Genomic DNA, 27,573 nt, shown 5'->3' on the forward strand with positions numbered 1-27,573 from the left:
TTCAGAGCTCTACTGCCCCCTACTATGAACAGTACTGTATTAAAAGGTATTAAAAGTATTACACTTTTTCACTCAACAAGAATATATATATATATATATATGTTATTTGTTAAAAGCCAGTTTATTTAGTGTTATTTAAAAACAGTATTAAAACAGGACAACCAAGAGAAAACAGCCATCTCACAATTGCCAGGACAAAACATCGTCTATTTATAAAACATATTAAATATAGAAAAGACAGTTTGGGTGATAAATTATTTAGAATAAATATATTGATAAATATATATATAAATCGATAAAAGGTTTTTATGTATGTAAAACTCTGAATGTAAAACTTGAGCAAACAGCCTTATGGAACAGTAATCGAAACCTCTTGAGTACATTTATATAAAAATTATCAAAACTGCTCGACATCATTTCAGTTTTGTGTCAGAACACCATTTCTGGGATGATTTGATGAAAGAGATTCTTTCACATTATCTGTCAGTGTGTGTGTGTGTGTTTCCATGCCAGTCTCAGCAGGTCTAGGAGAGCAGGGCACGGTGGATGCTGATTGGACCATAGGGCTGGGCCTGGCTCACAGCCAGCTTCCTCTCTGACACCAGCTCTGCAGAAACACTCAGATCAGAACCAGAAACACACATCTCTGCAGAAACACTCAGATCAGAACCAGAAACACACAGCTTTGCAGAAACACATGATTATTAAGGAACGGATGAATTGAGTGGAGGAAGACCAGACTGACCCAGCAGGCTGGAGAAGACGCTGGCTGCAGTACCGCGCTCTGCCTCGGGGGGCAGCAGAGAGTGGAAGACCGCCTGGCCAAACGTCTGGAGACAGGAGGTGACCAGCCTGTGAAGAAGAGAGAGGGGAGCAGGATGGTAAAGAGACATAACTCTTCCTGCTCCTCTCACTTCTGTTCATCTGAAGTGTTCTTCTGCTGACCTGAGCACTTCCTGTGTAGAGACGTCCCAGCTTCCTGTTCCTGCTTCTCCTTCAGGAAGTGGTACGTGTTCCTCCACTATGGGCTCCATGTTCCCCTGCTGCTCCTCCTGGGGGGACCTGCACACACACACACACACGCACACACACACGGAAACTTTACCATGTGTGTGACATTGAGCAGTGCAGTCCCCTCTCTGTCCCAGTGTGTCTTACCATCTGCTGGCTGGTGTGATCTGGTCCAGAGACCTGTCCTCCTTCGACACGTCCAGCTGAACCCCCGACACCGCTAATGCTGAAGGACAACACAGCACATGCTACCGCTGCAGGACAACACAGCACACGCTACCGCTAACACACGCTACCGCTAACACCCAGCCCCAGACATTATACTGTAGCTACTTTAAGAGTGCGCCCCCTGTGGTGAACAGGTGTACCAGCAGCTAGTCTGACCTGAGGCTTCAGACTGGAGTCCTGACTCCACCAGCTCACGAGGGACCTGCGAAGACATACACACACGTACACACACGTACACACACGTACAGACTCCATGATGTCCAGGAAATCAGGTCCCATGGGTTCCCTCATCATACTAAACCCTCACGAGGACCAGGAACATGATCTCACCTCTCTCCTGCTGGACCTTCTCCTCCTCTCCCTCCTCACCACCTCTCTCCCCAGCTCAGAGCTGGCTTCTCCCCCCTCCCCCTCCGCTCTCAGTTCCCTGGAGCGAGGGAAGGTGGTGAGGACTGCACACTGTTTCCATAGTGAAAGGAGGTCGGAGTGGCAGTGGGCTGCGTAAAAAGGTCAAAAGTGATTGGATTAGGAAATGACATGTGATTGGGTGGATTAACGGTGACAGGCTGTGAGGAGAGGTATTGACTTCATGTCTGTATATGTGCAGTACACACTCACGGCCAGCGGGGGCACTGAACAGCACAGCAGGGAGGGTCTTGGTTGTAGAGGGACGTTCCATCAACACCCGAGACTGAAACACACTTTATGTGTGTCATACATGTCATACATGAGGACAGAAGAGGAGGAAGAGAGAAGAGAGGAAGAGAGGAGAAGAGAGGGTCTGGACTTACTAAAGGAAGGGTCTCAGCTAAGGGGTCCCCAATCTGCACCCGCATTGCATCCTGGGAGATTTGCACATGGGGGTCAGCGAAGATCAGCTGACATCTGCGACCACGCTTCCTGGGAGGAGCATCACCCTGAGAGAGAGAGAGAGAGAGAGAGAGAGAGAGAGAGAGAGAGAGAGAGAGAGAGAGAGAGAGAGAGAGAGAGAGAGAGAGAGAGAGAAGGGAGAATGAGAAAAAGGAGAGACAGGGAGAAGGATGGAGGAAAGAGAGAGATGGGAGGGAATGAGAAGAAGAGATTGGGAGATAAGAAGTGAGAGAAGGCCAGAAAGGGAGAGAGGAGAGAGAGGTAGAGCAGACACACCTCTCCACAGGATCTTTCCGGTGCCCCCTCTCTCTCTGAGATGGCCAAGGCAGGGGGCGTGGCCACCAGCCGAGGGGTCATCTCCGCGGTAATGACCTTGAGGGGCTGGTCAGCCTGCTCGTCCTGCAGCCAGAGACCGTCCCTGTCCTGCCCTAGCACGGACTCCCTCAGCCTGGACACACAGGGACACACACCTCACAGCCTGGACACACAGGGACACAGCCTGGACACACACCTCACAGCCTGGACACACAGGGACACAGCCTGGACACACACCTCACAGCCTGGACACACAGGGATGTGTTCCTGCTGGTGTATAGATGTATAACTGCTCTCTCTACTTACTGGTCTATGGAGGTGATGGCTTTCTCAGTTGTTCTTTCCTGGTCTGCCTCTCTCTCCCTCTCCCTCTCCTCCACATCTGTCACACACCAGTACTCTAGCTAGGATCATGTACGTAAGGCTGATAGCATGCTTGATCTGGTTATTGCTCTCCTCACCCCCCCCCCCCCCCCCCCCCCCCCTCACCCCCGAGGAACAGATCTGGCTGCTCCAGCAGCAGGTCTATCTCGGTGGCGGTGGCATCTGGAAGCTCTGCTCCAGCAAACTGACCGGGAGGGAGATAGGGAGATAAGGAGGGGAGGGAGGGAGATAAGGAGGGGAGGGAAGGAGATAAGTAGGGGAGGGAGATGGGAGATAGGGGGGGGAGGGAGATAAGGAGGGGAAGGAGGGAGATAGGGAGGGAGATAAGGAGGGGAGGGAGGGAGATAAGGAGGGGGGGGAAGGAGACAAGGAGGGAAGGGAGATGGGAGGGATGGAGATAGGGAGGGAGGGAGAATGGACAGAGAATGAGAAAGAGGAGAGAGAAGGATAGAGACAGGGAGAGTAGAGTAGATGATGTTAGTGCAGAGCAGGGTCAGTGCAGAGCAGGGTCAGTGCAGAGCAGGGTCAGTGCAGAGCAGCTGCAGGGAGCGTACCTCAGGCTCCAGGATGACCAGAGGCTCCTTCTCCTGCAGGGAGATCCCAGCTGGAGGAGACCTGAACCCTGGAGAGAGAGAGAGAGAGAGAGAGAGAGAGAGAGAGAGAGAGAGAGAGAGAGAGAGAGAGAGAGAAGGGAGAATGAGAAAAAGGAGAGACAGGGAGAAGGATGGAGGAAAGAGAGAGATGGGAGGGAATGAGAAGAAGAGATTGGGAGATAAGAAGTGAGAGAAGGCCAGAAAGGGAGAGAGGAGAGAGAGGTAGAGCAGACACACCTCTCCACAGGATCTTAAGAGAGGGAGGGATTATAAAATGGGGAACCACAGCCACATCGTAAATCTGACGTTTTATCCTGTTTGACAAACAATCAGAAACAATCACATGTCTCACCTTCCTGGTCTTGTGCAGATCTCAGACTGTCCACCAGGGAGCGCTGTGGAGTCACTGTGTCCATCAGCTGCCAGGGCTGAAGAAGAGCAGCATTAACTACAGCAGTGACTAGTACCCTGGTAAAGGTAAACATATAATGTGTAGAACTTCATGCGACCTTTTCCACTAAAGAGGTTACCTACATAACTATCAGCACCCTGTGTGTGTCATTCTTAATACACTATTTGTATGCTGCTTTGGATAAAAACATATGCTAAATTAATCAAATATAAGTGATGTAGTGTAGTGTGGGGCAAGAGTTTAGGGTGTACTTGTTTTTTCTGTGCTGACTCACCTGGGGCATTTTATAGGGGCTGGGCAGCTCGTGCTCCAGGCCCATCACCCCAAAGAAGGGGTCCTGCGCCCCTTCTGCCTCCCTCAGGAGCAGCAGGGAGTCAGGGACATCCAGAGCTAGCCTGGGAGGGGAGGGGGAGGAAGAGGGGGGGAAAGAAGGGTTGTCACATTTGAGATCTTATTGTTACGTACGTATTACTGCGTAATAAGACTGCAACATTATGATGCTGTTTTTGTTGCAGTGTACTGTGTGTGTGTGTAGGGACCTGTCAGTTTCGGCCATGTCGATGCGCATGTATCTCTCAGAGCGCAGCAGGCGGTCGATGATCTGCTGCACCTCGTCTGGAGGTCAGAGTATGACATCACATTGACCACAAATCTAGAGACAAGGCTATTCTCTTTGAGCGGTCACGTGACGCTGATGGCTCTGAAGACTGTGATCAGGGTGCTGTTTAATACCAGACTTTATTTCAGGTGGAAGGCGTCAAGACTCTTGACTCAAGAGGCATTTCATATAATAGTCAGCGAGTAAATCACAGATAAATGAGTGCCCTTAGAATGAGAGCCCTTCATCCCTCTCACCGTCCCCCCTCTCACCCAGTAGAAAGGCACATTGGCGATGGTAAACGATAACGATGCCATACTGAAGTTGTGAGGACAGGTAGAGGGAGAATCTGGGCCGCGGGAGACTGGGGTGGAGCGGCGGCATCTGAACCGTCACGTAATCCAGGATGTCCTCACTGGAAATGAATTTAAAACAATGGTTGTAAGTTTTAGTACCACATCAAAATGTCTTCAAAAGTTCCCACGGTGGGCTACAGCCTAATATTTTACCTAAAATGTGTTTGATCAAACTAAAGTATTGTATTGGCTAGAATAAGGATTCGACCTCCGCGGGTTACCGCTGCCTCCATACAAAGCGGCTAGTACAGTCGGTTGGAGAGAAGGCATTGCCATGTTTACCATGTCCGTCCAACATTCACTTTCATGAGTTCCCTGCGAGTTATCCGAATCCCTTTGGTTGCCGCCAACCTGCAAAGTAAATAACAGTTACGGAAAGTAGCTAGCTCAACTACTAGCTGTAGCTAACAGGTTATTTTACTCGGCATGTCCCTAGCTAGCTGCAAGGAGATGGCTAGTTTATAGTATCAAGCTACATTTTCTCACCAAATAGTGGAAAAGCAGCCAGTGTGGCGTTGAAGAACGTTAGGATAATAAAACATTTTACTTGATGGTTATTTTGTGATTTTGCAGTAGATTATCGGATAGGTATTTGGTGAGTGTTGGAGGGTTGACAGGTTTAATATTCTCCTCAGACAGACAGCTAGCAGGACAGCCAAGTCACACAGCCGGGCACTGTTCCCGCCACCATGACAGTCTGGTCCAATCAGCTTGTAAGGTTGAGTACAAGTTGGATAGCGATCTCCTGACATGTACACAGATACACATGCTGCTTTGAAATGTACCGCCTCTCATGTTAAAATATATATTTAAAAATATATATATATTATGAAACACATCTAGCAGATATGTCTCCGTTTAAGGCACCCAACGAATAACAGTAAAAAAAAAAAGCTAATTTGAAAATTTGAGGGGAAGACAGTGTGGAGGTGGCCCTGTGACGTAGCGTATGGGAAGTGGTGAGAGAGTTTCACGCCACGCCTCTGCGCGAGGAATGTCAGTGACAGATTGAAGAGCGGAGGGTAGGCTTGTTTTTAATAGCACAAATTAAGCAGGAAAGCTTTTAAAATGGCATATCACAGTCCGTACAGAGCGGCTCCTTACAACAACGCACCTCCGGACCAAGGGTTTCTTTGGAATATTTTTCAGAGGTGAGTAAAAAAAAAAATCTAAAACGATTGAGTAGCCTATTTGTCCGCATTCGTTTGAGCTCCACGTTAATAGTACTGCTGTCTACCGCAGAACGGTCCCGAGGACTGAGAAAAGAACGGTCGTTTCGTTTTCAAATGTTTTTGATCTGTTCGCTTACAGTAATATAGAAAGTTAATTTGTATGTCCTCCGTGGATGTTTGAGTGAAAATTGTACTTGACAATATGATTTTCACAACAAATAGCCATAACCCTTTAAACAAGATTGTACTTAAGATGTTGAGATGTGTGTATTACAGTTATGACAGTTTAGAACATTTTCACTCGTGTACACTCAAGGCCTGGTTAGTCATGATAGCAGTTACCAGTTTAAACCAGTACTTCATAACTGAAATGTATATTCATGTAGAATAATGGATTCTATCAGGTACACATGCTGCTGTCATGTACGATCAGAACCAAAAGTGGTGGCGCTTTCGAAATCAGTTTCAGAAAGTGTCATATTAAACTCATAATGACCGTCTCAAGCCCTGGCGTAAGGTTGGACAGGAGAAGGCAGTTGCTTGTGCCCCTTGTGGTAGTAATGAGTTATGTAATACTGCAGAGGATTCCTTAAGCTTTGCTTTCTCACAACATTAAAATGCTGCAGGCATGCAAGACCTGAAACACCTTAACAAATTATTTATAAGGAGGCAAAACCTAGAAAACTGTCAGGCTTGTCTGAGTTTCATGGACTCTCTCTCTGTCTCTCTCTCTGTCTCTGTCTCTGTCTCTCTCTCTCTCTCTCTCTCTCTCTCTCTCTCTCTCTCTCTCTCTCTCTCTCTCTCTCTCTCTCTCTCTCTCTCTCTCTCTCTCTCTCTCTCTCTCTGTATAACACATACACACACTCCCTCTCCCATGGTTCACTGCTCAGATGATTCCGGTGAGCAGAGCTGCTGGTGTTTCTGCCTGGTGCTGGAATTCCCTTCTGTGTCATGTGACTTCACCAAGGTCAAAGGGTAAACATCATGACTCACTCAGTAACGCAGAGCCTAAGAGCTGTTTAGTCTGACTCATGGAACTCTCATACAAGCATGACTTGGTTTCCATGACAGAACCTACACGCAACAAAGAACCACACACGTCCAGAATGAGATCCAGATGGGCGTGTTAGAAAACACAATGACTGTCTCTTTAGTACAGTCTTAACATAAGTTATGAAACATATGGTTTTGTTTATCAGATTACTGAAAGACTGGAAGACTATGTGACACAAACAAAATCTTAGATGCAAATATAGTTACAGTCTATGTATTTTTTGCATATTGACAGTGTACAACATGTAATGGAGAGAGAGAGGGGAGAGAAGTGTCAGCCTACGTGGTGCTCGCTCCACCCAGTGAGCCACGAGGGCACCCTAACCCAGCCGGCTCTCAGCCATTTGAATGGAAAAGTTGTACCAGTGCAGCCTAACATGTCCTGACCTGACCACCCCGTAGGAAAGAGTGAGAGAGGCCTGGGAAACTCTCCAGTAGCAGCCTTGGACTCAAGATACGTCCTGAATCCAGTAATCAAAACACACAGATGGTGACGCCTCAGGGGGAAAAAATGCTTTTTAAAATGAAGCACAACATCTCTGCCTGTTTTACCTGCAGCTCAGAAGCTAAACAAAGCAGAGAGAGAGAGAGAGAGAGAGAGAGAGAGAGAGAGGGAGAGGGAGAGGGAGATGGAGGGAGGGAGAGGGAGATGGAGGGAGGGAGAGGGGGAGGGAGGGAGGGAGGGAGGGGGAGGGAGGGAGGGAGGGAGAGGGAAGAAGAGAGGGAGAGGGAGGGAGAGAGGGGAAGAGAGGGAGAGAGGGAGAGAGGGAGGGAGGGAGGGAGGGAGAGAGGGGGAGAGAGGCAGAGGCAGAGGGAGAGGGGAGGGGAGGAGAGGGAGAGGAGGGAGGTAGGGAGGGAGGGAGAGGGAAGGACAGAGAGAGGGAGAAGAGAGGGGCAGGAATGGAGAGAGAGAGTAGTATGCTTTCTTCACAGCTCCGTTCCACACGTAAGCACCCTCTCAACCCCAACCGTGTTTAGTAAAGGCTGGTCACCGAGTAGCCCTCCTCTCTACATTCCCCACCTCCACGGTCACAAAGCGGCCCTTCATGAAGAAGAAGCCGCCATGTTTTTCTTTGGGAGTTTCTCTCTTCATTCCAGCCGCCTACACACTGGAGTCGGTCCGTAGAGTTTGTAGGTCGGTAGGTTTGGACTGGAGGTTGCTAAGGAACGAGTGAGTCATGGGAGGATTGCTCTGTAGACAACAGAGGAGGTTGTTTCATAACTAGAAGGCAAAGTGTTGTTGCTGTCAATATTCACCTGACAAACGTCTTAAGAAATTCCCTCAGAAGCATTAATGGTTAGGACAGGAAATCAAACCTTTAGGGCAGAGATTCCCACCCTGTGGGCCGCGGCCTCAGTGGCCGGCAGGGTAATACAGGTGGGCCGCAAACCAATGAAAACTAAAGTATGAACATTTTATATAAAAATATTTATGTATTTACTTTTCCACCCTAATTTGCAAACGCCCACTATCTCATCACTTTCTCATTTTCTCAAACACAAAATGCCGGTTTTTACTAGGAGTGTCCCAAAAGGACAATCAATGATGTAAAACTGAGTCTATGTTGCTGCCCTTCAAGCAAGAGGAGGGAAAAGAGGTTTAAATTGTACGTTTCGAGCTACATCGACAATTACGAAGGTAAGGTTTATCCAACTCGCACATAAATCGCTAAATAGCTCACAGGATCACTGGAAGTTCTAGACCTGGCCAGGACGTGGTTGCTAGGTTACCTCTCTGTTGGCTCACTGTGGCGCTGAGGGACACTTGGTCTTATTTGATTGCTATATAAAGCGAACTATTTGGCTCTTGTGGTGTTGTTAAACATGTGTGATAAGCGCAAATTAAGTAAACAAATGTGTTGGGCGGCTGCTAAAATATTAGAGCTATGGAAAAGGTCGGCAATGGCTGCTCTCCAGGGCATATCAGGCCTTCAGGTGTAGTAAAGTGTTATCGGGTCATCTCAGTCATCCCTATGGTGACTGAGATTCACTTCCACAAAACCTGTCTTCATCAAGCTGTAATCTTAAATCAGTTTTAGGTGTACTCTCTATAGTCTATAGTAGTCCTAGCTGCAGTTCTGTTGCAGGATTGTGTCATCACATCTTGTCTGTGTGAGATACTATGGTTTCATGTTCCACAATGGTCCAGATTTGTAAAATAATACCCAATCACAGCAACATGTCCTGTTGTTCTCCGCTTTCACGACTGTCTGTCTGCCTGGAGTACTGTCTCCCACCTGGCCCTCTGGGAGATGCCCTTACCAATACTGCTGTCCCTGCAGACACCATGAGATACCTGTCTCATGACCACCAGGCTCAGTCTCGCTTTATTGAGGGATGAAAACACAACAAGAAGATTAGTGTGGATAAGGTTTCATCTGGAGTGTGCTGGCGGTGTTTGTGTGTGTGTGTGTGTGTGTGTGTTCCTTCAGCCAGTATCTAATCTGTGCTTCTTCCCTAGGGTGGACAAGGACAGGAGTGGAGTGATATCAGACACAGAACTGCAGCAGGCTTTATCAAACGGTACTTATCTCCATTCTCTGTACTTTACAGCTCCTCCTCCACCCATTCTCTCTCCTTTACACCTCCTCCTCCCTCCACCCATTCTCTCTCCTTTACACCTCCTCCTCCCTCCACCCATTCTCTCTCCTTTACACCTCCTCCACCCATTCTCTCTCTCCTCTCCAGATTAGGAGTTTTATTTTTGTTCCAAAATGGCATAGGCAGGTGGAGTGGACATACAGGTCAAGTGACACAGTACAACACAGGAAACGGGTCCACTTCCTGTATGAGCCAGGAAGTGTGTGGTTATCAGTGCTGCCTGATAGTCAGCTCACCACCTCACAGCTGTGCAACCAGCACCACGTAGAGCCAACATGGAGGGAATACACTCGCAAGGGTTAGTTATTATGTAAGATGAACCCTCCAAGTAGCCTGATTAGTAGACCTTGGTACGTAAAGCCTGAACATATTTTTAATAACCTCACTGAAAACATAACTCATTATATTTTTTAAGAAAAATAAACACTGACACACATACCGTTTTATATTCCCCACTAAAAAGCAATGATGGTGTCAGTAAAAGAAGCTGTTATTTGTCCCAGGCGCTGGCAGGCTACAGAACACTGCTCAGGCTGCTAGAGGCAGGAATGTGCAGTGTTCGCAGTCGCTCTAGTCCTGAAGCAGCGTGCCTGATAGAGGTGTCCAGGTAGACCTGCTGGGTCCTGGCCTGATAGAGGTGTCCAGGTAGACCTGCTGGGTCCTGGCCTGATAGAGGTGTCCAGGTAGACTTGCTGGGTCCTGGCCTGATAGAGGTGTCCAGGTAGACCTGCTGGGTCCTGGCCTGATAGAGGTGTCCAGGTAGACCTGCTGGGTCCTGGCCTGATAGAGGTGTCCAGGTAGACCTGCTAGGTCCTGGCCTGATAGAGGTGTCCAGGTAGACCTGCTGGGTCCTGGCCTGATAGAGGTGTCCAGGTAGACCTGCTGGGTCCTGGCCTGATAGAGGTGTCCAGGTAGACCTGCTGGGTCCTGGCCTGATAGAGGTGTCCAGGTAGACCTGCTGGGTCCTGGCCTGATAGAGGTGTCCAAGCAGACCTGCTGGGTCTTGGTCTGTGCTCGCATCACACCTCACCGACCCTGCCTGGGATGCTGCCATTGTCACCGTTGCGACCGTCTTAGCCTGTCCAGGTTCCTCCATCTGCTTCCTGTCTTTCCCTCCTCCTCCTCCTCCTCCTCCTCCTCCTCCTCCTCCTCCTCCTCCTCCTCCTCCTCCTCCTCCTCCTCCTCCTCCTCCTCCTCCTCCTCCTCCTCCTCCTCCTCCTCCTCCTCCTCCTCCTCCTCCTCCTCCTCCTCCTCCTCCTCCTCCTCCTCCTCCTCCTCCTCCTCCTCCTCCTCCTCCTCCTCCTCCTCCTCCTCCTCCTCCTCCTCCTCCTCCTCCTCCTCCTCCTCCTCCTCCTCCTCCTCCTCCTCCTCCTCCTCCTCCTCCTCCTCCTCCTCCTCCTCCTCCTCCTCCTCCAGGGCTGAAACCGCCCTGCCATCCTGCTGGGTAGTGTCAGAGCTGCTCTAAGCTCTCAACAGGTCAGTCTAACCAGCTCCACTGTTCTGGAAGCTAGTGTGGATGGGAAAGGATTGGATTGGTATAAGCAAGATGGTGGTCGCCCAACCCTACATTATGATTAGCTCTGCCTCCATTTGGATTAACCCCATCCAACCCTTGTGCCTCCAGATCTGGACTGGGTGGTGGAGTTATGGATGCTCTCTAATGAAGTCCTGACGTGTTCATGTGGTCTTTCCTCCATGTTGAGGAGGGTCTTCTGAATACATGCATCAGACAGGGGCCCTGAGCTGTGTGTGAGTGTGTGAATGTGAGTGTGTGTTTGGGTTCACCTCTCAAGGTTGAGCTCACCCCCATATGTTATTTTTTTACGGATGCGGGTGGCAGTGTGTGTGTGTGTGTGTGTGTGTGTGTAATTGCATGTGTGTTACTGTGGTTGAATCCAACCCTGTGTGTGTTCCAGTGTGTGACCAGCCGTGTGTGTGTGTTCCAGTGTGTGTGTGTGTGTGTGTGAAGTCAGCCCCAGCCTTGCAAGTGGAACAAAGCTCCCTCTGTGCTGCACACACACAGCAACACACACACACACACACACACACACAGCAACACACACACACACAGCAACACACAGTAACACACCCAGCTCTATGCCTACCGGTGCCCTCTCTGGACCAGGGCTGAAAACATGTGGCAGCATTTCAGGAGGAGCTCAGTCTGACCCCTCAGCACACACACACACTCTCTGATGTCTGTCCTGCCCTGTGGCCAACACGGCAGGTCAGGTGACACGGCAGGTCAGGTGACACGGCAGGTCAGGGTGGGGGACAGGGTAGGTCGGGGTGGGGGACAGGGCAGGTCGGGGTGGGGGACAGGGCAGGTCAGGGTGGGGGACAGGGCAGGTCAGGGTGGGGGACAGGGTAGGTCGGGGAGGGGGACAGGGCAGGTCGGGGTGGGGGACAGGGCAGGTCGGGGTGGGGGACAGGGCAGGTCGGGGTGGGGGACAGGGCAGGTCGGGGTGGGGGACAGGGCAGGTCAGGGTGGGGGACAGGGTAGGTCGGGGTGGGGGACAGGGCAGGTCGGGGTGGGGGTGGGGGACAGGGCTGTGCTGGAGTAGACCAGTCTGGCCAGCCACCACCTCATCCTGGGAGACCATCACAGCTCACAGCCTGGCACACTGCTAACATTAGCCTGGCACACTGCTAACATTAGCATGGCACACTGCTAACATTAGCCTGGCACACTGCTAACATTAGCCTGGCACACTGCTAACATTAGCCTGGCACACTGCTAACATTAGCATGGCACACTGCTAACATTAGCCTGGCACACTGCTAACGTGATCTTAGCACACTGCTAACGTGATCCTAGCACACTGCTAACGTTAGCCTGGCACACTGCTAACATTAGCATGGCACACTGGGGAGTCAGGTGGCTGAGCGGTGAGGGAATCGGGCTAGTAATCCGAAGGTTGCCAGTTCGATTCCCGGTCATGCCAACTGACGTTGTGTCACCCTACTTGCCTCGGGGGAATGTCCCTGTACTTACTGTAAGTCGCTCTGGATAAGAGCGTCTGCTAAATGACTAAATGTAAATGTAACGTTAGCATGGCACACTGCTAACATTAGCATGGCACACTGCTAACGTGATCCTAGCACACTGCTAACGTTAGCCTGGCAGCTAAGCTCCCTTAGAACGCTGTGTTCTCAGGAGGGTCAGAAGTTCTGGAGGAACATAACACTGTTAATACAGTATATGTTTGTTGATATTTAAATGTTAAATATTAAATGTTAATTCCTGTCTCTCTGCTACAGGCACATGGACTCCCTTCAACCCTGTCACCGTACGTTCCATCATATGTGAGTCTCCCTCCCTCCCTCTCTATCCCTCTCCCCCCACCTCTCTGTAGCTCTCTAAACACTGACAACACAACTGTCTTTTTGTCCTGCAGTAAATGTTTGTTGGTTATCCATGGCAACTGCCCCATTTCATTACCTTCTTGGCAACAACCTCTCACTGACAAATACCCACAAGGCACCACAGTAGATTGCAAACACACAGCTGTCAATAAAACAGCAGACAAGGAGGATTTGTTTTAAACTGGGTACGTCTGTTTAAAAAGACTTCTGTCAATAATAATTGACTTGGTATTTATCTGAACTCTTCTTAACTAGTGTTCTAAACTTGCTTGTGTGTGTGTGTGTGCGTGTCTGTTTCTGTGTGTGTGTGCGTGTGTGTCCGTGCATGCGTGCGTGTGTGCGTGTCACGCACAGGATGCCTCCTGTATTGTGTCAGACATGCATACAGAACACAGTGTATGTGTGTTGTGTTGTTTTGAGGCTTACCGCAGTTCCCTGGTCCCTAGTGTGACAGTACAATACAGTCCCTTGTGATCAAATAGCCACGCAGTGCTAGGCCAGCCATGTGACCTGACTGTAATTACCACCCTCAGGAGTTCAGGCAGGCAGGCAGGACTTTCCACCTGTAGTCACAACTGAGATCATATTCACACAGAGAACTACACTTCTACTAGAAGTGAACTACACCTCTGATGCAACGCATGCATACATTATTATACCACTGGAATTAACCCCATTAGTGTGTGTGGGCTGTGAGGGTGTGTGTGTGTTCTCCTGGGTTAGTGTGTGTTTGTGTGGGCTGTGAGTGTGTGTGTGTGTTCTCCTAGGTTAGTGTGTGTGTGGGCTGTGAGTGTGTGTGTGTGTGTTCTCCTGGGTTAGTATGTGTGTGTGTGTGGGCTGTGAGTGTGTGTGTGTTCTCCTGGGTTAGTGTAATCAGTGTGTGTCCTGTCCTCTCCACAGCGATGTTCGACCGGGAGAACAAGGGAGGCGTGAACTTCAATGAGTTTGCCGGTGTTTGGAAATACATCACAGACTGGCAGAACATCTTCCGCACCTACGACCGGGACAACTCCGGCTTCATCGACAAGAACGAGCTGAAGCAGGCGCTAACTGGGTTTGGTGAGCTGAGCTTCTCATCACCATGGAGACGGAGGAGGGCGGGCTCTTAAACACTACAGTCTCATCACCATGGAGACGGAGGAGGGCGGGCTCTTAAACACTACAGTAGTTCAGGTTACTGCACTGCCTCCCTGTCTGAGAGCTGGGGGGTGGAGGAGGGCGGGGGTGGAGGTGGGTGGGGCTGCTGCAGGGCTGCTGCAGGGCTGCTGCAGGGCTGCTGCTGCAGGGCTGCTGCTGCAGGGCTGCTGCTGCAGGGCTGCTGCTGCAGGGCTGCTGCTGTAGGGCTGCTGCTGCAGGGATTACTGTAGTTCACAATGTTCGACTCAAACCTTCCTGAGGGGTGTGAGGACCACATGATTAATGCCGAGAAGCAGATGAGTTCATCATAATACCTATATAGATATGATGTGTTCATTTAACAGATGCTTTTGTGCAAAACTGTGTACAGAGAGGGAATCAAACTCAACTGCAGTCAGATACTCTAACCACTAGGCTCCTCCCCCCAGCCCACCCATCTGGGAGTATCTGAGCCCTGTGATGCTAGCGGAGCTTGTGTCTCAGTATCACTCCTCTCTCACTTGCCCACTCTGGGATCTGAACCAGGGTCCTCTGACTCAGGCACACAACCACCAGCTTTCATAAACAGCACAGCTTCAGCCAGATGGGGCGGGCGGTGTTCATACTGAGGAGGAAGTTTAACAAATTCAACTCAGTTACAGGTGGGATCGGTGGTGTAGGAGGATGTGTGTGAGGTGATAGTAACTCTGGTTGGGTGTGTGTGTGAGGTGTGTGTGTGTTCATGTGTGTGTGTGACGTGATTGTGAGGTGTGAGGTGACGCTGTGCTGTGCCCTCAGGGTATCGCCTGTCAGACCAGTTCTACAGCACCCTCATAGAGAAGTTTGACCGACAGAGGAAAGGACAGGTGGCCTTCGACGACTTCATCCAGTGCTGCATCGTTCTACAGGTGAGAAATGCGCGCTGATGCTTATATCCGACGTACAGGGGGACTCGAACCTCTTGATCTGCAGTCAGATACTCTAACCACTGAGCTGCCCGTCTCAGGTCGAGCTCTCACATATTTTCTCTCCTTTTGTGTTGGAAAAGTTGTGTCTCACCGGGCCTGAACTCCTATCCTCTCTCTCTTCATACACTGGGCCTGAACTCCTATCCTCTCTATCTTCATACACTGGAAAGATCTTGTTGAAATATCCTCATCACATAACAGCAGATCCCATGTTGAGGACCTGAATGTGTCATCTTCAGCTGAACACTGTGTCCTCCTGCAGAGGTTGACGGACGTGTTCAGGCGCTACGACACAGACCAGGACGGCTGGATCCAGGTGTCGTACGAACAGTACCTCTCCATGGTGTTCAACGTGGTATAGTACAGCACAAGCAGACACACCCGTGTCCACCCCACCTCCTTCCAGGAAGTCTTCCTTGTTGAGGCAGCCAATCAAAACACAGACTGACTGGGACTCTGGGATTTGGAGACAGGACATTACTCTCCCTTCGTCTGTCTGTCTTTGTTCATAAAGTTTGTTAAACGTCTTAATAATGATTCAACAGACCTGGATATCTGTGTTTAAGGTAAATCTGCATTGTAAATAACCTTCAGGGTTGACTCGCATGCTGTCAGGAAATGTATTCCGGTGTCGAAGCATGCTCCCCATCTCCGACCTACTTTGCTAAAGTCATGTTTACAGAAACTGTGACAGCAGGTGACGAAGGTCACACCTGCTTTTAGATTCACTCACATGCCAGCTACGCCATACCTGTATAGACTTATTTTTAACAGGCAAATCTACAAATGTTAGAGCAGATTATTATACTTAGGGGAAGCATTTGCTTTTGTATGTCTTGAGTTTTTGTGCATGATGCCTTAATCTGAAAAAAAACAAAAAATGCAAGAGGAACCTCTTTTATTAAAAAACAAAGAAACCAACTGAAAAGACGATAAACATGTTGTTCTCCACTGGTGATACGGTTCCCCCCTTGGGTCAGTCAGATAACAATTTCAATGTGTTAATAATATATTCATTTATTTATAATTTTTCAACTCAAAAAGGTTTTGGAAAGGTTGAAAAATATTTTTGAAAAAGTTGCATCATTGATGAGTACTTGATGATGACTCTACTACTGTACTCTATTGTGCTCTGCTTTAACCTACTGTTTCAGGGTTCGCTGTTCTCCTTTCCTTTCACTGTGTGGAAAAAAGGTTTTGAAAGGTTGAACAAATATATATTTTTAAAGGTTTCGAAAGATTGAAAAAATGTTTTATACAAAAAGTTTGTATAATTGACGAGTACTTGATGATGACTACTATACTCTACTGCACTCTATTGGACTATACTTAAAGGCAGGGTAGGCAATGTTGTTGAGAAACACTTTTTGTTTGAAGGGAGGAGGTGGGATATTTTTTATTTGAATTGTGTTCAACCGAAGCTAAAATAGCTAGCTTCGGGCAACTTGCCTACCCTGCCTTTAAGACTTTTCCTCTCCTCTCCCTTCACTGTGTGAAAAAAAAGTTTCAAAAGATTGATTTTTTTTCTTCTAAAGATGAAAGGTTGAAAAAACTAGCTTACATTTGTTGTGCGTAATAGGCAGGAAATGTCTATTGTCTACAGAAATAATATTAATCATGCCCAAATACAGATTAAAATTTAAGTAATGTCCTCCTGCCAGCACCTTCGCTGTACCAAATCCCCGGACCATACACTTTTGATTCTAGTTTCTAAGGGGACCGTTTAAGTGACACCCTTTGAGAAAAGTTGTTTGGAAAGTTTCGCTAGCATAGTTAGTTAACATAGGCATACCTTTTTATAAATAGCGAGCAGTGTGGACAGAGCTAAACCCAGGAGTCACAATCTAGACCTTAAACTTTCCCGATGTCTTGTCAGACATGGAAGCGTTTTTTCAGATTTCAAAGTCTGAGGAGAGCTCCTTCTACCAGAGAGGTTAGCCGAGCCCAGTTCTGCAGCGCTGGCGAAGGAGGGAGAAACACGACCTCTGCGGAGAAAGGAGGGACGGGTACGTAGCTGTTCAGACGTAATTTCATACAACATAAATTAATTTATAAAAATTAATCAAACACTAAGTTGGCTATCAGAAACATATTCGTGTCACCTGTAATGACGTGTGTTGAACAGCAGGCGGCAGCGCACCCTCGCCTTCAGGGAAGGTTGGAAGGTGACCTGGCTGAAGGGTATTAAAGGATGCCGTCTCGTTTAAGAGAAGCGTGGATTTTATAGTACATTTACTATTAGGTGCCTGCACACAGCTGTATACAACTGTGTAAGATGCGCAGACTTTCAGGCTTATTCCAATATTTTAGGGCGTTCACTGTACATGATTTACGTAGAGCTACATGTTTAAATTGGATATAATACTGTTGGTTATAGTCTCTTAACTCAGGGATTGCTCTTGCAGACCCTGGCTCTGAGTGGTGTCTTCAGTAGGCCATAACATGCAATGTCACTCAGCCACAATGTCCACAAGCCACAAGGCCAGCTATCCTCTGCTGTCATCCAGCCAGATCTCTCTCACAGAACAATTTACATTCCATTCCTCATGCTGCTGGCGAGCGACTCTGTTTGTCGGGTCGGCACTCGGTCTCTGAGCAAAGTGTCTTCTTCTTCTTCGGCATTGCCGTGCAGTCTCCGGGCAGACTGTGGTCTCTGCCAGGCGAGGGGCGGTGGTTACTGTGGCGATAAACCGTCCAGAGGTGCGTAACGCGGTGAACCGGGAGACGGCGGCGAGGCTGTTGGACGAGCTGTCTGCCTTCGACCGCGACCCCCAGCTGAGCGTGGCAATTCTCCATGGAAACGGTGAGAGGAGACCCCGTAATCCCTGCCTGGGTCGGGGGGGGGGGGGGGGGGGGGGGGGGGTGAGCGGCACTGGTTAGGGGTAGTGCTTCATCCTCCTCCTTCACTCTCATCCCTCCCTCCCTCCTTCACTCTCATCCCTCCTCCCTCCCCATAGTCCCCCCTCTCTCATCCCTCCCTCCTTCACTCTCATCCCTCCTCCCTCCCCATAGTCCCTCCTCTCTCATCCCTCCCTCCTTCACTCTCATCCCCCCTCCCTCCCCATAGTCCCTCCTCTCTCATCCCTCCCTCCTTCACTCTCATCCCTCCTCCCTCCCCATAGTCCCTCCTCTCTCATCCCTCCCTCCTTCACTCTCATCCCTCCTCCCTCCCCATAGTCCCTCCTCTCTCATCCCTCCCTCCTTCACTCTCATCCCTCCTCCCTCCCCATAGTCCCTCCTCTCTCATCCCTCCCTCCTTCTCTCTCATCCCTCCCAAGTCCTGCTTTAGCAGCTGTCCATAGATGTGCTGGAGGGGTCCTGAGGGGTCCTGAGGGGTCCTGAGGGGTCCTGAGAGCCATTGGAGCCTGTGCCTGTATTACCTACACACACCTACACACACCTACACACACCTACACACACCCAGCTGCTAGGGGCCTGCTCAGTGTCAGACACAGTGCAGCACAATCATACCAGCCTGGTCATACCTTTCAAAGTAATCATGTGATGTGGGTCCTAATGAAGTCCCTCACTGTGTTCAACCTGGACCCTCTCCCTGGAAACGCTCTCCAGCCTCCAGAAGCTCAAGTGCTCACTTCATCTGCCTGGCTGACAGGCCTCCTGCCTGGGCACTGCAGGCTGGAGAGCGGCCAGGAGGAGGCTGCTCCATGTCAGACTGAAGGCAGTGTGGCGGTAATTGCCTCGTGTTAAAAGGGTTCATGTCAACCGCTGCGCCGGGCCACTCTGGCAAAGTGCTGCTCTGTGATTTGCGCTGGGTCCGTTATGTGTTGTTAATGGCCCCAAAGCATTCTGTGTGTTGACTTGCACCTCTGCCGTCGCAAGATGGCCGGCCGCTGCGATGATTAGTCCTCGTTCCATGTTTCTAAATGACAGGTTGATGTGTGCAGGTCGAAATATGAACTCTGGGAACATGAGGAAGCAGTTTTCCTACTGTGATGACGTGTGTCTCAGTACTTTTCTCTTGCTATATTATCAGTAATGGGTAATTGCCTCCTATGGTTTTTGAACCTGTTGGCACATATTTTGAGCTTTTTGGAATTATATTTCCACAGGTTTGTGGTCAGGTGAAGTGAAAGATTAGCCATCTGTTTGTGAAGCTCTCAGGTTCCTTACCTCTGACATCAGACTGTTACTAGTTAGTTATCCAGACTGTTAGGGTTAGTTATCCAATCTTCTCCAACAGGAAGTTGTGTAGATGCAATAGGAAGGATGGAGTTGGGAGTTTTTAATCACCATCATCCTCACCATCATCCTCACCATCATCATCATCATCTTCATCTTCTTCTTCATCATCACCATCACCATCACATGTGCAACCTCACCCTTTACAGCTCTGTTCCTCAGTTGCTTGTGTTGTAGTGTTTGTACTCTGGAGTCATGTTGTAATTACCACATCATCCAACACCAGGGCGTAGGGCCTGGGTGTTGCTTTCCCATGCTGAGCTGTGTGTGTGTGTGTGTGTGTGTGTGTGTGTGCGCGTGTGCATGTGAGAGAGAAAGAGAGAAACTTGACTGTGGCTCTCTATTGGAGTGAGGTCCTCCTCATTCAGAACAAACCTCTCTCCTAATTGCAGCCCTGACTCTCTAAAGTCCTGCTTGTTTTCCCTCCCCCCTCTCCCCCCAGGCTCCAGCCACCATACTCAGTAATCTTGTGGTCTCTTCCAGGAGGGAATTTCTGCGCTGGTTACGATCTGAAAGAGCTGGCCAATCATACAGCCTCCGTCAAATTGGAGCAAGATGTCACCAAAGGCCCTGGTCCTATGGTGAGCTGGCTAGTCTGCAGAACTCTCCGTCTGTCTATCAACAGATGGAGCTACGCAGAGGAGAGTCTGTCTATCAACAGATGGAGCTACGCAGAGGAGAGTCTGTCTATCAACAGATGGAGCTACGCAGAGGAGTGTCAGGGCTAGAGCATAAAAAAATAAAATAAAATAAAAACTACGATTTTACAGTTTTTCGCAAAGATTTTTCGCAAAGATTTTCCAAATTTTTTTCTTGTTGCCTTCTGCCTTGCTTTATGGTAGCTTCGTAGACTAGCTTACATTTGTGGTGCGTGATAACCAGGAATGAAGTCGTGCAATGACAGTAAAAATATTGAAAACATTTCTTTCAAAAGAAAAATGTCAAAACCTTTCAGAAACTCTTTTCACATATTTTTCTTGTTGCCTTCTGCCATGCTCCATGGTACAGTAACAACGTATTTGTAATTGGTTACTTCTCTCGGGCTAGCGGTATAGGTTATTACAACAGTGTGGCCCAGGTAATGTAACCTTCACTGAAAGGGTTGTCCATCTGCAGTGCAAATGTAGCCTCTGTGTGTGTCTGTGTGTGTGTGTGTCTGTGTGTGTGTGTGTGTGTCTGTATAGATCATCTGTTGGGTTTCGTCTATGCTTGGAACTGAAGTGGTCGTCTTATAATATGTCAAACACGAATATGTAAATGATTTATGGTTGTGGGAGTTCTGTGATATTTTGGTACTCTATCTGTAGTGTCTGTCTGATGCAGTGTGTATGTGGTGTGTGTGTGTGTGTGTGTGTGTGTGTGTGTGTGTGTGTGTGTGTGGTGGGGTGTCCCCAGGGCCCCTCCAGGCTGCAGCTGTCTAAGCCCCTGATAGCAGCGGTCAGCGGTTACGCGGTGGCTGGAGGTCTGGAGCTTGCTCTGCTGGCTGACCTCAGGGTGCTGGAGGAGAGCGCCATCATGGGGGTGTTCTGTCGCAGGTTTGGTATGTTCCTCCTCTCCCTCCTCCTCCTCTCCCTCCTCCTCTCCCTCCTCCTCCTCTCCCTCTGTCCCTCTCCTTCTTTAATGACCCCTGTGACCTTCCTTTTTCTGGCCTTCCTAATTTTTTTTATAAGTGTGTGTGTATGTGTGCACGCATAAATGTGTGCGTGTGTGTCTTACTATTTGTAGTTCACCTCTGAAGGGAAATTAAACTCAACAGATGCATTATAAAGCTGTCACATTCCAGAGCTTTCTCTGAGGTTGGGTCCTGCTTCGATAGCGGCGGTGACCAGATGACCGGAGTTGATCAGGGGTGACCATGGCCTTGGCTGATAAACCCAGAGGAAGCCGTTGTAGCATGTTGTAGCGTCTCGACAGCACTGTTCTCCGAGGCACTAAATACGAGCTCAATGTTTATAAATACTGTGTCTGTGCTGTAATCTAGTCACAGAACTGGGCTCATCGTTGCAGCTTCTGTAATTTCACTGCTCTGGTGTGTCCCTCGTCTGACCAGGCCGGTGTCAGTGTGCCCCCTCCCCCTCCGCCCTCCCCTCCACCCTCTCCTCCCCCTCCACCCTCCCCTCCGCCCTCCCCCCTCTCCTCCCCCCGCCACCCTCCCCAAGATCTGAGTGCTTAGAACTGAGCTGTGAACATCCCAACCAGGAGAGTCTCTGTAGTCGTGTGTGTGTGTGTGTGTGTGTGTGTGTGTGTGTGTGTGTGTGTGTGTGGTTGAGATGTCCTGACCACAGGTGGACTGTAGTCATGGAGACCACAGCTCTCCTGACCCAAAGCTCCGAGATGGCCTGAAGCCCTCTAGCCCTGGAGAGTGTGTGTGTGTGTGTGTGTGTGTGCATGCATGAATGTTTTTGTGAATGCATGCTTGTGTGTTTCTATGTAGATGTTTATGAGTGAGATTTTGTGTTTCAGACCTCGACCCATTCAGGTTCCCCCGTGCATCCAGACAGTTAGCAGTGACAGACAGTTAGCAGTGACAGACAGTTAGCAGTGAGGGTCTAACATGGATCTGTGGTCTGGCTGGGGATCAAACCTCCACCCTGATCTTCATTCCTCATGGTTTCCCCGGCCTCCTCCTGTCTGGCTCACATGCTCCACAAGCTGCAGCCAGGACTTCAAAGACAAACTACTCAGAGAGTTGAACTTTTCCTCTCCTTATCCACCCTGTCAGGGTTTCTCTGGAAATCTCTAATCCGGATCAAACAGCCTAACCCTCATGAGAGCCTATTGAAGAGGGCTGTGCTGTGAGGAGGGCTGTGCTGTGAGGAGGGCTGTGCTGTGATGAGGGCTGTGCTGTGATGAGGGCTGTACTGTGAGGAGGGCTGTGCTGTGAGGAGGGCTGTACTGTGAGGAGGGCTGTGCTGTGAGGAGGGCTGTGCTGTGAGGAGGGCTGTGCTGTGAGGAGGGCTGTGCTGTGAGGAGGGCTGTGCTGTGAGGAGGGCTGTGCTGTGAGGAGGGCTGTACTGTGAGGAGGGCTGTGCTGTGAGGAGGGCTGTGCTGTGAGGAGGGCTGTGCTGTGAGGAGGGCTGTGCTGTGAGGAGGGCTGTGCTGTGAGGAGGGCTGTACTGTGAGGAGGGCTGTGCTGTGAGGAGGGCTGTGCTGTGAGGAGGGCTGTACTGTGAGGAGGGCTGTGCTGTGAGGAGGGCTGTGCTGTGATGAGGGCTGTGCTGTGAGGAGGGCTGTGCTGTGAGGAGGGCTGTGCTGTGAGGAGGGCTGTGCTGTGAGGAGAGGTGGATGCCAGTATCACCAGCAGACTGGAGAGCTGAGGGATAATCTGGCTTCATTCAGCACTTCTCTGCCAGTCCAGTGGTTCTCTACCTTGGTCCTCAAGCCCCCGTGTTCTGCATGTTCTAGATGTTTTAAATATATTTATCAAGCTTCTACTGAGCTTAATATCACGTTGATAACAAGTGTGCTTTTATTCCTCTTGGGATTCCCAGTGTGTGTACGCTGGGCCTGCAGGTGTGTGTGCACTGGGCCTGCAGTGCATACACGAAGAGAAACACCTCTTATATCTATCCTGGGAGACAATAGGCCAAGGCCTGGGACAATAAGCTCTGCTGACACACGCAGAACCCTGCTTCAGCCGGTCTGGCACAAGACAAGGACCACCGCTATCAGCAGGAGCGTAGCAGGAGGATCAGAGAGACACATCTAAGCAGGGCAGCTCTCTCTCAGGTCTCCACAGCACCTGCAGCTGGCCACCGCCCTGCAGGCCAGCCTCCAAAGGTGTCCTTTTGTTTTAGACGACTTCAAGGCGGCGTCTCCCCTCACACACCGGCTTCCATTCACAGAGAACAAAGGCTGAGGAGCAAACAGGACACGCCAAAGACGAGGGGGTCTGTCTCCGGGGGCAGGGTGGGGGGCAGGGTGGGGGGCAGGACAGGATAAGAAGAGCCTTCCGGCTGCTGATAACATGGTGCCAACAGCACTGAGACTGTCTAGGCCAGCCTGCCTTCACTCTGTCTCTCTCTCCCCCCCTGTCCCTAATCTGTCTTTCTTTCCTGACTCTAATATGACTCCCTGTCTCTAATATGACTCCCTGTCTCTAATATGACTCTCCCAGTCTCTAATATGACTCCCTGTCTCTAATATGACTCTCCCAGTCTCTAATCTGTCTCTCTCTTCCTCTGTTTCTAATCTGTCTCTCTCTCCCTCTGTTTCTAATCTTTCTTTCTCTCTCTCCCTCTCTCTCTAATCTGTCTCTAATCTGTCTCTAATCTGTCCCTCTCTTTCTCCTGCCTCTAATCTGTGATGCTTCCCCAGTGGATATTAGGATCAAATATTTGCCTTCTGCCTTGCTCTATGGTAGCTTTGTAAACTAGCTTACGTTTGTTGTGCGTGATAACCAGGAAAAAAGGACCAAATACAGATTAAAACTAAAGTAACGAGCCTGGCTTTAAAATGTAAGAAGTAAAAAGTACAGATATTTGTGTAAGGAGTGAAAGTAAAAAATTGTCAGAGAAATTTTTTGGAAAAGTATTCAGAGTATAGTTTTTTTGATTTATGAAGAGAATTGGGAAAATGTTATCTCGGGATACGAGGAGACAGCGTTTCCAGCACTTGTTCTTGGGGGCCTCGTGCAGGTGATTTGGGGTTATAAAAACACGTTATATCATGAGCTGTGCAGGATGTGGGCAGGCCCAGACTGGGATGGAGGTGTGATGGAGGCTCTGGGTCGTTTAGGGAGCTGAATGTAGCAGAAGCTGTTCAAACACAGACTTTCTGCTCATAACTTACACTCTGAAACACTCTCCACAGCGACAAGTCATCAATCAAGAATGATTATGGTACCAGTCTCTCTACCAGTGTACAGAGAGAGGGTTCTCCTGTTTAAGGTTCTCATTGTTCTCTGTCTGGGTTCCACAGGAGTTCCTCTGATCGACGGTGGCACTGTCCGCCTCCCTCACCTCATTGGCTTATCCCGGGCCATGGACCTCATTCTGACTGGTCGGCCAATCGGTGCACAGGAGGCCCTGGCCTTCGGGTTGGCTAACAGAGTGGTGCCGGATGGTCAAGGTATGTGAGCCTTAGAGGCGCTTGTCTCTACGCAGCTTATTGTTATATATTTCATTTTCTATGGTCCTGTTTTTTCATCCTCCTCTCCTGGTTATGATAAAACAGGCCGGAGCAGTAACTCATAGATAGTTCCTTCCACTCCCCCATTCATAACAGCGATCCAGTGCTGATTTACATTATATTTGCATTTCAACATGGTATTTCCTGTATTAATTCATGAAAGGTCTTCCATCCCAGTGGAAAGGCCTTCCATGGGCTCTGGAGCAGTCAGAGTCCTACAGGAGGCTAGGCCTGCTTAGCTAGCTAGAGCCAGGAGGCTAGGCCTGCTTAGCTAGCTAGAGCCAGGAGGCTAGGCCTGCTTAGCTAGCTAGAGCCAGGAGGCTAGGCCTGCTTAGCTAGCTAGAGCCAGGAGGCTAGGCCTGCTTAGCTAGCTAGAGCCAGGAGGCTAGGCCTGCTTAGCTAGCTAGAGCCAGGAGGCTAGGCCTGCTTAGCTAGCTAGAGCCAGGAGGCTAGGCCTGCTTAGCTAGCTAGAGCCAGGAGGCTAGGCCTGCTTAGCTAGCTAGAGCCAGGAGGCTAGCCCTGCTTAGCTAGCTAGAGCCAGGAGGCTAGGCCTGCTTAGCTAGCTAGAGCCAGGAGGCTAGGCCTGCTTAGCTAGCTAGAGCCAGGAGGCTAGGCCTGCTTAGCTAGCTAGAGCCAGGAGGCTAGGCCTGCTTAGGAAATACCAAGTGGTGAGATGTAAATATAGAAGGGGTGATATTGTAAATTGGCCTGTATGGACAGAAAAGGGAGGGATACATGCGTGTGTGTATGTTTTCATGTGTTTTACATGCGTGTGTGTGTTTGTGTGTCAGCCCTGCAGGCAGCTATGGAGCTGGCTGAGCAGATCAGCTCGTTCCCCCAGCAGTGTATGCGTGCCGACCGCTCCTCTGCTCTCCACAGCGTGTACGCTGCTGCCTCGCTCTCCGCCGCCATGCAGTACGAGGCCCAGCAGGGGGCGCCCGTCCTCCGGGCCGAGGCCGTCGCCGGGGCAACCAGCTTCACCTGCGGAGTGGGGAGAGGTGGGAGGTTCACTTGAGGGAGCGACACCTAACAATGGAGGAGGTGGAGAGGGGGGAGGGTTATCTGCATAGAAGTAGAAACCATCAACAGGTACAGAACTGCACATACGGTTGTTGTGCAGTCTATGTTTTTGGTTGTGTTTTCGGCTCTATAATTACCCCGTGGCAGACTGCTGTTCAACTGAACTTGTGACGGGAAACATTCCTGGTATACACCTCACACACAGTTGTGTGTGTGTGTGTGTGTGGATGTGCGCGTGGGTGTGTGGGTGTGTGCGGGTGTGTGTGCTCATGTGGGTGTGTGTGTGTTAATTAGGTTGAGGAGAGACACTGTCTAGACACCATGATAACAGGACACACAGTCCCTGTTTAGTGTTTCCCCCTGCCTGCTCACCTAAACACCCATCACTACTTCACCTGCTCTGCCTCAGGGAACACACACTCACTGAGAACACACAGCACACATACACACAAGCACTCACTCTCACACACACACACACACAGAGCACACACACAGAGCACACACACACACAGAACACACACGTATGCACAGTGATGACTTGTAAATAAACTTTGTCTACCGTTCAACAAACAAGGAACAATGTGTTTTCTGTTAAACTTTCCTAGATACGATTACACAACTACTGTTAGGACAGTCTCCTACTGAAGACCAGGGCAGTCTCCTACTGAAGACCAGGGCAGTCTCCTACTGAAGACCAGGGCAGTCTCCTACTGAAGACCAGGAGAGACCAGGACAGTCTCCTACTGAAGACCAGGAGAGACCAGGACAGTCTCCTACTGAAGACCAGGGCAGTCTCCTACTGAAGACCAGGGCAGTCTCCTACTGAAGACCAGGAGAGACCAGGACAGTCTCCTACTGAAGACCAGGAGAGACCAGGACAGTCTCCTACTGAAGACCAGGAGAGACCAGGAAAGTCTCCTACTGAAGACCAGGACAGTCTCCTACTGAAGACCAGGAGAGACCAGGACAGTCTCCTACTGAAGACCAGGGCAGTCTCCTACTGAAGACCAGGAGAGACCAGGACAGTCTCCTACTGAAGACCAGGACAGTCTCCTACTGAAGACCAGGGCAGTCTCCTACTGAAGACCAGGACAGTCTCCTACTGAAGACCAGGACCAGCAGACCCTGCCCACCCCACACCTCCCCCCTCCTCACCAGTCCTCCTCCTTGGTCGTTGGGGAGTGTCTTTCCCAGTGCTGGTCTGGCCTGGGTCTGGATGGGGAGGGGGAGGTGGAGGATGCTAGCATGTGTAGCTTTGATGCTACCAGGTCCTCCCTCCCAGATAAGACAAGCTAGATAGCGACCCCCCCCCCCCCCCCCCCCCCCTCCCAGCTGTATCTAGCCGGGATCAGCATCTGGTCTCTGGGACAGACACAACATCACATGGGAGGGCTGGGGTCAGACAGCACAAACACACTTCTAAACACATATATTGTCTTTATACCAGTAAGTAGGGGTTTATACTTTTTCAACCTGGGATTTAACTTTGGCTTGTTGTGGCCCTGACGGCTTGATTAGCTACATTTGTCTTATCAGAAGGTTTCTTTGAAATATTCTTAAAATAGAATAAATTGGCACAGTGCCAGGTGACATACATGAAAGCATTTTTTACATAGGTGGTTGGTTTGTGTATAGGATGGGATGAACATTTTGATATGTAGGCTGTAGTTGCTCACAGTCACTAAATTCAGAGGTCCACATCAAAACAATATAGGAGTATATCTCAGCTCACCAAAACGTGTGTATATATTATATAGGCATAGCTATGTGCTTTAGTTTTCTCGTGTTATTTTCCGTTTCATCGTCAGGGGTCGTGGCTAAGCAAGATATACTCCCTCAAGAAGCGCTGGCTAATATATGTGCAACTCGTCGAGCGTATTTTCGTAAGTCTGCCTTCAGGTAGGCTACGATTTAAAAACGTTTAAAAACCATATGGCGGGATCGTGTTATGAATTCCGATAGACTGCACTTCCGTTAGTTAATTATATTTTAAATGCGTACTTATAACGATGTTTTAGTTTTTCAAAAGGCCGTTCACAGAAATTTAAATCCATGAAAATAGTGTGTGTATTACACGTAGGAATGCCTGTGTATGCTAATACACTTAAAGGAATTTATACAGGCATTGTGATGATGTCCTTAAAGCTCCACCTCCGCGTGCTGGAACTGGGCGGTAACAC

At 49.5% G+C, this 27,573-nt stretch overlaps 3 protein-coding genes across 7 annotated transcripts; 2 read left to right on the forward strand and 1 right to left on the reverse strand.

Annotated features, from left to right (window-relative positions):
• Positions 1–524: 524 nt before the first annotated feature.
• Positions 525–5,309, reverse strand: rec8b (REC8 meiotic recombination protein b). Its single transcript, XM_067252258.1, has 18 exons — positions 5,254–5,309; positions 5,050–5,118; positions 4,684–4,826; positions 4,353–4,428; positions 4,088–4,208; positions 3,754–3,829; positions 3,363–3,430; positions 2,914–2,992; positions 2,731–2,806; positions 2,386–2,557; positions 2,031–2,156; positions 1,858–1,930; positions 1,570–1,736; positions 1,396–1,429; positions 1,159–1,231; positions 946–1,062; positions 746–852; positions 525–607 (listed from the first exon to the last, which is right to left on the reverse strand). The coding sequence occupies exons 1-18, from the start codon at positions 5,307–5,309 to the stop codon at positions 525–527; spliced, it is 1,716 nt and encodes a 571-aa protein (XP_067108359.1).
• Positions 5,310–5,712: 403 nt separating this feature from the next.
• On the forward strand, positions 5,713–15,971 carry pdcd6 (programmed cell death 6). Of its 3 annotated transcripts, none has more exons than XM_067251531.1 (6): positions 5,713–5,918; positions 9,454–9,515; positions 12,855–12,899; positions 13,860–14,018; positions 14,874–14,983; positions 15,306–15,971. In XM_067251531.1, exons 1-6 carry the CDS (start codon positions 5,836–5,838, stop codon positions 15,402–15,404), a joined length of 558 nt encoding a protein of 185 aa, XP_067107632.1. In that variant the 5' UTR covers positions 5,713–5,835; the 3' UTR covers positions 15,405–15,971. The 3 variants fall into 3 exon arrangements, with proteins under 3 accessions (XP_067107632.1, XP_067107633.1, XP_067107631.1); XM_067251532.1 differs by having other exon boundaries at positions 15,214–15,326; XM_067251530.1 differs by lacking the exon at positions 15,306–15,971 and adding an exon at positions 15,124–15,291.
• Positions 15,972–16,790: 819 nt separating this feature from the next.
• zgc:101569 (uncharacterized protein LOC449822 homolog) lies at positions 16,791–26,230 on the forward strand. 3 transcript variants are annotated; one of them, XR_010878329.1, is made up of 7 exons: positions 16,791–17,049; positions 17,676–17,846; positions 19,727–19,824; positions 20,639–20,783; positions 24,164–24,313; positions 25,165–25,462; positions 25,999–26,230. XR_010878329.1 is itself a non-coding variant. In XM_067251940.1 (6 exons), exons 1-6 carry the CDS (start codon positions 16,908–16,910, stop codon positions 25,386–25,388), a joined length of 930 nt encoding a protein of 309 aa, XP_067108041.1. In that variant the 5' UTR covers positions 16,791–16,907; the 3' UTR covers positions 25,389–25,948. The 3 variants fall into 3 exon arrangements, 2 of the variants coding, with proteins under 2 accessions (XP_067108041.1, XP_067108043.1); XM_067251940.1 differs by lacking the exon at positions 25,999–26,230 and having other exon boundaries at positions 25,165–25,948; XM_067251942.1 differs by lacking the exons at positions 24,164–24,313; positions 25,165–25,462; positions 25,999–26,230 and adding an exon at positions 22,735–22,983.
• The last annotated feature ends 1,343 nt before the right edge of the window (positions 26,231–27,573 follow it).

This window comes from Osmerus mordax, chromosome 15, assembly GCF_038355195.1.
Source record: "Osmerus mordax isolate fOsmMor3 chromosome 15, fOsmMor3.pri, whole genome shotgun sequence".
Classification (NCBI taxonomy): Eukaryota; Metazoa; Chordata; class Actinopteri; order Osmeriformes; family Osmeridae; genus Osmerus; species Osmerus mordax.

What these genes read in the sequence shown, in the direction of transcription:
- rec8b (XM_067252258.1), bottom strand. Translation starts at nt 5,309, where the DNA reads ATGTTTTATTATCCTAACGTTCTTCAACGCCACACTGGCTGCTTTTCC. An exon ending in ATCTGCACAAGACCAGGAAG is followed by an intron (nt 3,431 to 3,753) that starts GTGAGACATGTG and finishes CTCTCTCTCCAG; the next exon opens with GGTTCAGGTCTCCTCCAGCT. An exon ending in GTTCAGTGCCCCCGCTGGCC is followed by an intron (nt 1,737 to 1,857) that starts GTGAGTGTGTAC and finishes CTTTTTACGCAG; the next exon opens with CCCACTGCCACTCCGACCTC.
- zgc:101569 (XM_067251940.1), top strand. Translation starts at nt 16,908, where the DNA reads ATGTCTTGTCAGACATGGAAGCGTTTTTTCAGATTTCAAAGTCTGAGG. An exon ending in TGCGGAGAAAGGAGGGACGG is followed by an intron (nt 17,050 to 17,675) that starts GTACGTAGCTGT and finishes ATTGCCGTGCAG; the next exon opens with TCTCCGGGCAGACTGTGGTC. An exon ending in CCAAAGGCCCTGGTCCTATG is followed by an intron (nt 19,825 to 20,638) that starts GTGAGCTGGCTA and finishes GGGTGTCCCCAG; the next exon opens with GGCCCCTCCAGGCTGCAGCT.
- pdcd6 (XM_067251530.1), top strand. Translation starts at nt 5,836, where the DNA reads ATGGCATATCACAGTCCGTACAGAGCGGCTCCTTACAACAACGCACCT. An exon ending in GCAGGCGCTAACTGGGTTTG is followed by an intron (nt 14,019 to 14,873) that starts GTGAGCTGAGCT and finishes CTGTGCCCTCAG; the next exon opens with GGTATCGCCTGTCAGACCAG. An exon ending in AGTGCTGCATCGTTCTACAG is followed by an intron (nt 14,984 to 15,123) that starts GTGAGAAATGCG and finishes GTGTTGGAAAAG; the next exon opens with TTGTGTCTCACCGGGCCTGA.